Below are 11,406 nucleotides of genomic sequence, written 5' to 3' on the forward strand. Positions count from 1 at the left end.
GTTTACGCGAAGTAAATTCATATCTTCGAGATGAGATGTATAATGAAAAATGTCTCAAATCAAAAGCGTAAAAAAGTTTCAGCACTGAATAATATTATTTATTGGACTTTTCGATAAATTCATTATACGATGTATTGAAAAGGGTTTGTTACTCTGAAATTTTCAAGCTAAACTTGTCTTTTCTTTTATGATTTTTTTAATAGCGGTAAAAATTTTTCTCGGGAAATATCTGACATTCTTTCAGCAGCGAATCATATTAGCGAGATATTCTTGGAAAAAATTCGCATAAGAATCGAAAAATTATCATTTCTCTAGTAAAAATATCACGTGTTGACCAAGTGCTCCAATTAAACACCAAATTTGCATTGGTATAGTGTTTTAATGAGGGATACGATAAACAAGTTAAACTTTAAACACGACGATAAATCCTTGAGCTCGTCATTACTCAAAATATCTATCATTATACATTGTTGTTCCGTACTCTCATTTTAAGTCATTAAAACGAGTCTACAAAGACGAGGTAGAGAGAAAAAAAATTGAGGTCGAGTACAAATATAATGGTCTAATTGTAACAATTTCCACCCCTCGGTAATAAACTGCACAGCTCCAGACATCTAAATATACTAATATCATAAACCCCGAGACATAATTACTCCAAATATATTTGGAGTAATAAAATCGCCGGCAGCTCCGTAAAAAAACCAAATATATCAACAAACGGGTGCTGAAAAAAACTCGATCCAAGGGCAGCTTAACGAAAAATTCTACAGGGTTGTGCGCGGGGCGCATAAACGAGACTCAAAAATCAGAGGAAGAAAAAAAAACGCAGAATTCAAAGACGTCTCCGGGTTCGAATCGAAGGACATTGCTGGTATGTACACGATATATTGTTTACTGGGTCAAGGGATTTCAAGTTTGTCCGTGCGACGCACTCGACGGACACTCACATGTATGTGGAAAATGCCTCAGGCTGTGGATACTTTGGTTTGTTTAATAGACGTATGATTTTTTATTATTAGCGTCACGTACGAAAAAAATTCGATTGAAAAACAACGAAGAGTTCACGGGAATATTCTATTGATTTTTCTTTAATTTCATCGAATCTTCAATGAGAAATGTTCTATAACAAAAATAAATAAAATTTAGGATTTTTAATATAATTTATTCTATTGGAATACCTTCTACGGAATTTCTTGAGATTTGGAAATGTGAAGCCAAAATAATCCATAAGTTCATATTGTGAAATATCTATAGGAAGTGATTCTGATAAAATAGTTTCTGTTAAACATTGCAAAAAACGGGGAGTAAAGCTGTGCAATTATTCAATAAAGTCGGCGAAAAAAAATGTCTATTCAGAAGGAAAAAGTAAAAGAAAAAAAAACTACATTGTTAATTCAGAAAACACCAAAACGTATTTTAAAATCGATGGAAAACTTTTCCAACTATTAATTGAGTGGAGAGTTCTCCATCATTTTTGTCGTATCAATTAACCATAAATCAATCATTCCGATGACTTGAGAAACCATCATTGAGTCTAATGAAACACACTTTGGGGATAATACCGCGAATCATATGTATTTCTGTAATAACTCATTGAAAGCATTAAACTCTGTGCGGATATGTCATTTGGATGGATGAAAGTCATTGTCTATTGGGCCGCGAGTGCCTCGAGCCTCTGTCTCGTAATATGGTCATGGCCATCGTGGCGAATCACCCCAGGGGCCTCGCACTCGTATAACTATTATACTATGTATCTAACAAATACACTAGTATCTGGTTCTGGTATTCCCGAGTGGTTTTCGTTCGCGTCTAAATGTCTGAGGCTGGAATATCAGATCATAATCTGAACGTCAATTTACATTCAACTGGGGACTACGTTATGACGATGGTTTATTCAACATTTCGGATTACTTCGATTGGAAAGATTGAATATTGAATGAATATTAAAATTCGTTGAATGAATAAATTAAAGGATTTGATTTCTTCATCCCATTCATTCCCTCGTAAAATCATATGCAGAGTAAGCTGAAATATTTAACGTTGGGGCAATCTTGACTGCACCACAACATCAATTTTACCAAAGCAACTATGGAATTAAAATAAATAAAAAAATAACGTTTTGATTTAGAAAGCAATGACTCCCTCTGATTCATACTGCATTATATCCATTTTTTGATCTCCTCGTATGATGAATCGGGATAAAAATGATCCACATATTTGGCAAGCTACCCTGACCCAGTTTCCGGCCCCCATGGTATATGATTCCTGTCTCGCGCACTACTGCCAGCGGCTCCAACCAATCGTGCTACACTCGATGTAGCCCCAGGGCACGAGCACCGAGCGTAGGAATCTCGAATGTGTTATCCTGTGCATTTATCACATGTTTATTGACGTATTGCTAATGTTTGTCGAATGCTCGTCCTTCGCTCTTCAGTGATGATCACAATTTTTGCTCATTCATTTTTTCCAATATCTTGATACACCGGTCGGAAAGAATCCTCCCAGACAAGATGAGTATTAATGTCTGATTTAATACTCTGACCATTTGGAAAGATTGATATTCTATGAAAAAAAATTTATGAAAATCTCATGCATCGCGTTAAAAATTCAGTTGAATTTCGATTGAGCTTTCTATTCATTTTTTCACGATTCTATTCAATAATTCTGCAGCACATCTGTGCTTTTCTTATCAGTATCAAGCTGCGAATAAATCATGGATAAATCAGGAAAATTCTAACTTCGACATGTGGTTAATTCTATTAACTAATTTTTTTTTTATAATAATTCGTTCTAAAGGAATATTTTCTTTAAAAACACGGTATCATTCGCAGGAATGGTAAAATTGAATATCTCAAAAATTAAATTCGCAATTGACTTTTCTATGAAGTTTTTCCCCTCCGTTTTATGTCATAAGTACGTGTAATGTTTCAATAAAATCCGTGATGATATGTTCTGATGTAATTCGATATACCCACCATTTCTTTGCCTGATTCAAGAGGAGATTTATTCAACATGTCGTGAGCGGAAGACCTACTGACCAATGCAGCGTCCGACTTATTAAATAGCTAGGGCTCTTACGTTATCGTTCGCCTGACGACGACTAATTGCATTATCTCGATCTGAATTTCTGAGTCGTGCTCTTCGCTTGGAGAATATCCAGAGAAATAAGAAAAAAATCCAAACGAACTTTGCATAGAGGATAAATTCACAAAGTGGCGGTCACAGATGTAATTATTTACTTGAGTATTGAATTGATTGATTAATTATCTAAGTTAATTTTTTTCAATCCCATATACATTAGGGATTCCATAATTTCTCCTTTTCTGTCTGCGGAGAAATGATAGAGGAAGAGGAAACATTTGCCCAGATGTCTCTGTTACGAGACTCTCGGTTGCCAATGACACCGAAAAATTAGACTTTAAAATATTGACGCAGCGAACAGGACTCGAACCCACGACCCTCGGCACACCCTCATCGGCTCTTACCAGCAGTTAATTAATTATGCATTTTTTTCATGAAACCACTCATTTCCAACATAATTAACTCATCAACGAAAACACATTTACGACATGAGCAATCACCGTTAAGTAATACTGAAATATTTTTGTAATGAGTTGAGCACGAGCAAAATCACAAATAATATTTTTTGTTGTAAATATCATCGCCTACAAAAAATCTTAGCTAATGTTTTTTTCTAAAGTCCCTCTTTCCCGAGTTAATAGCACAAATAAGAAAAAAATATTGTTTTCACTCGATCCGTTCTCCTCATAAAACAATCTTAAAAAATTCATAACTCCATTGTTATTTTATCCATAGCCTTCGCATACACCAAACTACGTAAAACGGCGTTCATGAATTCCCATTGAATGATAAAAAACAGTCAGTGAAAAACGCATTGTAAACAACTGCATGACACATCTTCAATTATCGATTAAAAGGGAAAAAGTAAATCACTCAAAGACTGAATTCACTGGTATAATGTAGTTATCGTATCATCGGGGAAAAAAAAATCACCGGGGATTTTCTCATCTCGCCACAATAAAATCTCATAAACTAATCCATTAGATACTCACGTAATAGCCGGGGGGAAACCGTACGACTGTTATTGTCCTGTATGTGAATGCTCTGGTGACTCCAATATCTTTACGTAAACGTGTTAATTTGATTATTGACGGGTAATATTCTATCGCTGGAGTAATACAGGTGATTGGTAACGTGCTTGTCTATTTCACCACGTGGGGTGGCGCAATGTGTTTGTGGACAGGAGGATCAGAGGATAATGACAAATTTTAAAGTGGAGGGGAAATAACACACCGATATTTTCTCATTTTCCGACGAATTGTTTCAAAAGTTGAAGGATAATAATTCTTCCGTTTGAAATTGGTATAATTTTCATTGGAAATTTGAGATGATCCTATATGGTCGGTTACTGGGTTTCCTGACTGAAAATTCCGCAATTATTAATTATACAAATGCTGAGGAATAAAAATATATGTATTTTTGATATGTAATTTTCTAAATTGTAATTATTCGATTCTAAAGACGGGAATTTTAATTTCATGAATACGGTCATTATAATTCCCACATCCCTACATTAATGAGCCTGAATTTCTCGATTACTAATTATGCAAATAGCACGTGTAATGTGTTTGTAAATAGTGAGATCGGAGAATGATGACGAATCCCTAACGAGGAAGTGAAAGACTGAACAATTGCATTCCTCTCTCCCTCTTTTTCTGAGCCCTAATTTCATGATTAGAAAAATTCTATATTCTGACTTCAATTTTTACCGATAAGAATAAACAGATCTATTCAAAATTTTTCAATTCTCTGACTTCCAACCCAACTCATTAACATTATGATTCTTAGAAAATAAGTATCAGATTGCATTGGATTTAGTACTAATCAGGATTTCGTTGTAATCTCCCTGAATAAAATGTCAAATAATAATTAGACATGCATTTCCCAATATTGAAACGAGTTAATTTCATTCTAGGAAAATCCTAATCCTAATCCTAATTTCTAAAAGCTCCGTTCCCGCTTCTTGCAGTCCTTCTGGAATAGGAATATTCATTTTTATTTTAATTAAAGAAGTAAAGGTGTAATTCCCCATGGAATCTGCCACCACCTTCTCGAATTTTTGAAATCGATTTTTTCCCCCTCAGTAGCCACATATTGGTGAGAAGGAACAAACGTGTGGTATACGTCCTTTGAATGCCCCCGAGGCGATATAAGGCTCCTTACGCGACACCAGCCGCACTTGACCCATATCTTATTATGCTCACAGCGTCCGGATGCGGTGCGAATCATGTTGATCTTTTGGAGGTTATCAGACTCAATGTAATGTACATATGTAATACCCGTAGATTTATATTTCGTTAGAACTGAATTAACTGCTGAAGGAGTGAAACGCAACAGCGACGGGAGAATAGATCGAACCCTTCTTTAATTATCAATAACTCAAACTCCCAGTGAAATTCAAGTTCTTGACGTTGTGAAATGATTTTTCAAAATTTCGAGGGTCTAATCAACACCCGGATTAGTTCTTACTGAATAGTTCTGAGTGAAATAAAAATGAATTAACGATGTAATAATGAAATAAAATACACAATCAATAATTCAAATTATTGATCAACATTTTTTTCTATCTCAATCCTTTAATCGTAACATATCAGCAGAGACGACTGATCTATTCTCAAGTACAATACATTTATCCTATTTTATACTGTTTATGAGTATTTCTCTCAATTCTAAAGCATTAATTTTGCTATGCCCCGTCTAATCGTTTGGAATGATTAAATTGCAGTTGTCTACATAAAGTAACTATTTATTACGAAAATATTCTTCCGCAATGTAATATATTTATCCGTCTCGCGTATCCCCCCAGAGTTTTCATTCTTGATTTATCAATAGTCCGTGTATTATTCAATCCAGTTGGCCTTCGTACATTTGCACATCCTTCTTTTTCTCATATGAGAAAACATATCCTGGAGATTTCTCAGAAATTTTTGTGTTTTTACTATTTCATATTTTTCTCAATACTTCGATTGTCCGTTGCATTATTATCCATTCGTGTGACGTCAAAATTTGCTACCAGATTCATCATATCGTGGGGTTTGATTCATTTTTCATGAGAGACTCATTAATAAATCATCGTATGAAGTGTTTTGCACAAACAGATATGATTACTTCCTATTTTTCCCAAATTTACAATCCAGCTCATAGTTTCACTAGAATTATTAATTACTGCAAGTGGTAGTCTGATATTTTGTCGTTAAACATTCTCATTCGCGAAAAAAATCAATGAATTACATTTTATCGATTGAACTGATCAATCAAATGTCATGATATCGCCTCAGAGCAGTCAATAAACACCTCAATTAAGAAGAGAAAAACAAAAAATAATTTAAATGAACGATTGTGCGAAGGTCGAAATGTTTAATGAAACGTTTACACGTAAATGCATTTTGTTGCAAATAAATATATAAATAATTTATATCGTTCCAATCAATGGTTGATTCAAACCCAATAAAATCTTCCATTATCTCTGCGTTCATTAATGCTAGTTCAATAAAACAAACTTCGTTCCGCGATTACTGGGTATGATAATTCTTCAAAGAGGGGATTCCCCCTCCACGAGAAAGAGTATGAAAATAAATAGTTCTTTATAAAAGGAATGCTCGTTAACATCCACCACATTTTGAATTCCGAAATTACTTGGAAAAGGGGCAAAAGTTTTTGAATTTTACTCGCTTCAATTTTGAGTTATTGGCCATTAAAGACAATCCATTGAGCCCTGCTTTCTCTCACGAGGATACTTAAATTCAAGGATAACTCGGGAAGATACAGTGCGAATTTCGTAATGTTCGATGGCAGACAACAGTCCATTCAGATGATTATGTCCACCTATGAATGAAGTCAATTTAAAAATTATTTTTTGAGTAATCACTCGACAATGAATTTTTGAAGACCACTGTCTCAACCGAGGTTCAATGGATGGAGTTTACGTTTATTAATATCAATCGTTGCCGAGGAACTCTAACAAAAAATCTAGTAATAGAAAATATTGCATAGTAAGATAAACTCCATCAAATTTTTCTAATAAAATTTTTTTTATTATGCATCTACTAGAGAACAACCATACGCTCAAGTTTGCAAAACTCTCCAACTAGAACTATCCAAAAACTAACGAAAATCTGAATAGATATTCAATTAAGATTGGGTTTCATAAATAATTATTAGCAGACTGTTTCATCTTTTTTAGTTCAATACAGGTTTTTTCAATCTTAAAAAAAACTTGATTATGGAGAAATTCAGTAGAAATTTCCTATTAAATCAGACGTGTTCACCGGGACAGATATTCACGGGATCCGCCGTCGGTCCGCCGACAATCCCTACAATCACCCAGTTAACAACCTATAAATAACGTAACATTGGCCAAAGTCAGTGGTACGAGGATAGAGTGACTCTTGACCGGCATTCTGGAAGGTCGAAACCTCAGCCGAGGTCCTGGTGACCCTGTCACAAACCTCTGCCGGCTACTACAATTCCCCCAAGGAAGTTAAACGAGTCTAATACTCTCACGTAACTCGCGCCTTTCAAGCCCACCACAATAATCATCATTATCCCCCAAACGATTAGTTGGAAATGGAGGTGGTATTAACCTGGTGCGTCAAATGGTGGTGGAAGAGGCTCTTCGTGGTGTAGGCGCAGGCGCGCAACAACCGGGGAAAGTACTTAAAGAGGTCTGAGGTAATTCAAATTGAAAGGCCACTGCCATCTCGACTGCTGAAGCTGTTTCTTCCAGCCGACGCCTGTACTAGTAAGGAAGAAGAAAAATTTCTTCCAAAAAAACAATATTTATTTCAGGTGTAGAAATTAAACAATGAAACCGTAGCTATTCAATTCAGTTGAGGTGAAGTGAAGTGACGAGAAAATCATCAAATTAATCCGAACAAGAGGCGTCATTATAATGGATGATCAATTGGAAATTCAGCAAGAGTCGTTGGACGCAGTGGGAAGTCTATCGCATGTGCCACCACCGATGAAGAAATCAGACACCCGTGACAGCATATCATCAGTGGATAGCGATCTAAGTCTGTCCTTTGATCGTCGTGGATCGAAAGGAGAAGAAGCTGATTTATCGGATTGCAACAGTGGAACTGATGACAATGAGAGACTGTCAAACTCTCAAACCCAGTGTGATAATAGCCATAATAATATCAAAGTCACCTCAGAAGTCTCCCGACCCGAAGAGCATGAGGCATCTCAGGTGCCTGAAGACCCCCAGCAGGAGATCATAACAGTCAGCGACGATTTGGCCGAGAAGATAGCTTCCCAAGTGGAGTTCTACTTTTCCGATGAAAATATCGTCAAAGATGCGTTTCTCCTGAAGCACGTCAAGCGGAATAAGGAGGGATATGTCTCCCTGAAGTTGATATCAAGCTTCAAAAGGGTGAAACATCTCAGCAGGGACTGGCGGGTGGTTGGAGCATCGCTCAGAGCTAAATCAACCAAGTTACAGGTCAATGAACAGGGAACGAAGCTACGGAGGCTTGATCCACTTCCTCAGTATGATCAGACACTGCCATCGAGAACAGTTGTTGCTGCTAGACTGCCAGTTGATAAAATAACAATTGAATCGGTCGCTGAATTGTTTGGTCAGTGTGGGGAAATTGCACTCATTAGAATTCTCAAACCCGGACATCCTGTACCAGCAGAGGTACAAACAACTTATTCATTCCCTTGTTTTTATCGATTTTCAGCATTTGATTAATTTATCAATGACTTGAATTATCCATTTGATTTATTTATTGATCTGTTTATCGACAGATTCGTCAGGCTATTGCAAAGAAATCTGAAGTAGGAATTGATGAGGAGTGCGCGGTTATTGAGTTCACGGATTCAGCAGCGGCTAGAGCAGCTGTGGGGCTGTCCCTGGGGGAGGCGAAGATGTTTGAACTGCAGACCTCGGCCAGTGAGAAGAAACGGAAGCAGGCCCTCGTCGCCAAGGAGGGACAGGGGGCAGCGGTGAAGAAAAGCGCTGGCAACAGAATTGCTGCTGCAAGACAGAATGCCTACAATTCGTCTAGCTGTCCCAGTGGCTCCGATGAAGAGATACGCAGCTCCAGGAGCCCTAGGGGTGGTAAGAGGATGGAGGTGGGGGCCAGAACCAACTTTCCGGCGAGTGGACCGCAACCTATACCCTATCAAGGTAATTGTTATGCACGAAAGGTCACGGACGATTTTTTTTGTTTCACAAATCCTTCAAGAATACCCCAGGATCTGTGACTGTACTGTAAATTCAACTATCAAATTCTTCAATTTATTGCCAATGGATTATTTCATATTCGTTATCCATTGCGAAATTATTGGAAGAATGTGACAATGGTAGAACGCGCGCGGGAATTAGGTGACATAGATATTTGGAGAAACCTTATCAATGCCGAGATGTCGATTTTTTTCTAGCGATTGTGTGCCAGCAGAATACTTTGAAATTTTAAGTATTTAAATGTATTGAAACATGACACATGCAAGAAAAGGGTCGGCTATGGATAAAAATCTTAGCCTGACTGAATAACTAAAATGTCAAATAGTTGCATTTCGTTCAATATGATCCATTTCAACTCACATCATATTTATTTGAAAAAATGGGAATTAGCACACACCAGAATGCTTTCTCGAAAATAGCTAAATCGTTCCCAAAAGTGGAAAAATATTGAGACTTCGATTGTTCTCCTTAAGGTGATGTTTAATGTTGATTTTTGTTGACTTCAGGACCGCCGTCCCCGGAAGTCTGGCTTCCACGTCGTTTCTCTGCCTGCGTGATAGGAGCAACAGATCAGCTGGAGAGTGGTATCCTCGTGCGTCGGCTTTCAGGATCCAGTTCGGATACCACCAATTACTCCAACTACTCCCGACGTTTCTCCACCTGTTCCTCAGGTTCCGAAACTGGTTACACCTCCCCCATCCTCCACAATCCTCATCAGAATGCCCACAACCTCTATCCCCCGATGAACTACTGGCCGAATCAAGCACGGAGATACTCCTGCTGCGGCCCCAGCCAGTCTCCGCCGTTTAACTACGGAAGCCCGACTGGATTCTACCAGACGACAAGGAGAGGCTCCACCGACTGCGGCCCCTTCCTCAGGAGACTCTCTACATGCAGCAGGGACTCCGGCTACGAGGCCACCAGGAGGCTCTCCTCATGCTCCTCCTCCTCGGAGTCCTGTGGGGGCTTCAGATCTCGTAGCAATAGTGGCTTCGTCGTCATGGCGCATTTACCCGAGAACGTGACGAGGATGCCGTCAGGACCTGATGGAACTAGAGGCTTCGGAAGGAGCAACAATAACGACGGCAATAATACCGTTCAGACCTGCGGTTGAACCGTCATTTTTTGTATTTTTATTAAAAATGTAGTTTCTATTCTCTCAGTCATCATTCATTCTTGTGAGGAAGTGTAAAAGCGGTAGAACTCGATGAATCGGTCATTAGAAGGTGAGGTCTCACGTATTAATAAATTCAATTGAAAAACTCTACGAATCCGCTAGAAAAATCTGTAAAAATAGACGGGAAATTTTTCACGAAATTCTATTTATTTTTTTAGCAACTATTTGAGAAAATCGTACCCAATAATTTAAATAGTGAAAATCTCAAGGGAAATTTTCAAAACAGGTAAATGTCAATCTAATCAAATTTATCAAACGAAAAGAATTTTAAAAGCATACAATTTTCTGGCACATTCACTAAGATTTTCAATTGAATTTTTTCGTATGGGCTTGATAAATATCCTGAAATGGACGGAGATTCATAGTTCTTTATGTGAACAACAAAAAGTCAACACTAATTCCTACACTAGACTATCATTTGTATTTATTCCCTACTTTATGACATCACCTAAAATTTAGATCTGTCTATTAGTATTTCTTTTGAATGCAAATTTTGTGAGAAAATTTGAGTGAATTTGTTCGTTGTAAAGTGGAGTTTGAGCATTTATTATAAGTGAATTTTCTGATATGTGATAAAAGTTCCTCAGACACTTGCAATTGTACGAGTAAATCTACTGTGTGGTTTTATTTGTATATAATATTCATGTTTAATAAATAGCCGAGAGGAAATCATGCAGGCTATGAATAATGTATTATGAGACGTAGATTTTTTTATGGATTGATGGAGGACGAACATTTTGAAATAAATCCAGATGGATAAGCACGTTTGACAGGACTTTATTTACGCGCTCCATTTCTTAATTTCATGATGGGCTCCAAAATCGCCATTAACATTTGTGAAAGGGTCTCTATGATTTTGGAAGCTAAATATTGTATGTTGGAAAATAAGGGAACTGCTCAAAGTCCCTTGGGAAAACGTCTGTTCTGTTTCCAAAATAAAAATTTCTACAAACACTTG

General features: G+C 37.3%; 2 protein-coding genes across 2 annotated transcripts in view; one reads left to right on the forward strand and one right to left on the reverse strand.

The window, feature by feature from the left end:
• The window catches only part of LOC135164200 (uncharacterized), a 109,793-nt gene that overhangs the window by 8,797 nt on the left and 89,590 nt on the right, over nt 1-11,406 (reverse strand). The window lies entirely within an intron of this gene.
• Nucleotides 7,358-11,402, forward strand: LOC135160851 (la-related protein 6). Its single transcript, XM_064117975.1, has 3 exons — nt 7,358-8,722; nt 8,833-9,214; nt 9,778-11,402. The coding sequence occupies exons 1-3, from the start codon at nt 7,973-7,975 to the stop codon at nt 10,383-10,385; spliced, it is 1,740 nt and encodes a 579-aa protein (XP_063974045.1). The 5' UTR covers nt 7,358-7,972; the 3' UTR covers nt 10,386-11,402.

This window comes from Diachasmimorpha longicaudata, chromosome 1, assembly GCF_034640455.1.
Source record: "Diachasmimorpha longicaudata isolate KC_UGA_2023 chromosome 1, iyDiaLong2, whole genome shotgun sequence".
NCBI lineage: Eukaryota > Metazoa > Arthropoda > Insecta > Hymenoptera > Braconidae > Diachasmimorpha > Diachasmimorpha longicaudata.

Bases quoted from the DNA above. Each gene is read 5' to 3' on its own strand.
- LOC135160851 (XM_064117975.1), top strand. From the start codon at position 7,973: ATGGATGATCAATTGGAAATTCAGCAAGAGTCGTTGGACGCAGTGGGA. The intron at 8,723-8,832 runs GTACAAACAACT...GTTTATCGACAG, and splicing joins GACATCCTGTACCAGCAGAG to ATTCGTCAGGCTATTGCAAA. The intron at 9,215-9,777 runs GTAATTGTTATG...TGTTGACTTCAG, and splicing joins GCAACCTATACCCTATCAAG to GACCGCCGTCCCCGGAAGTC.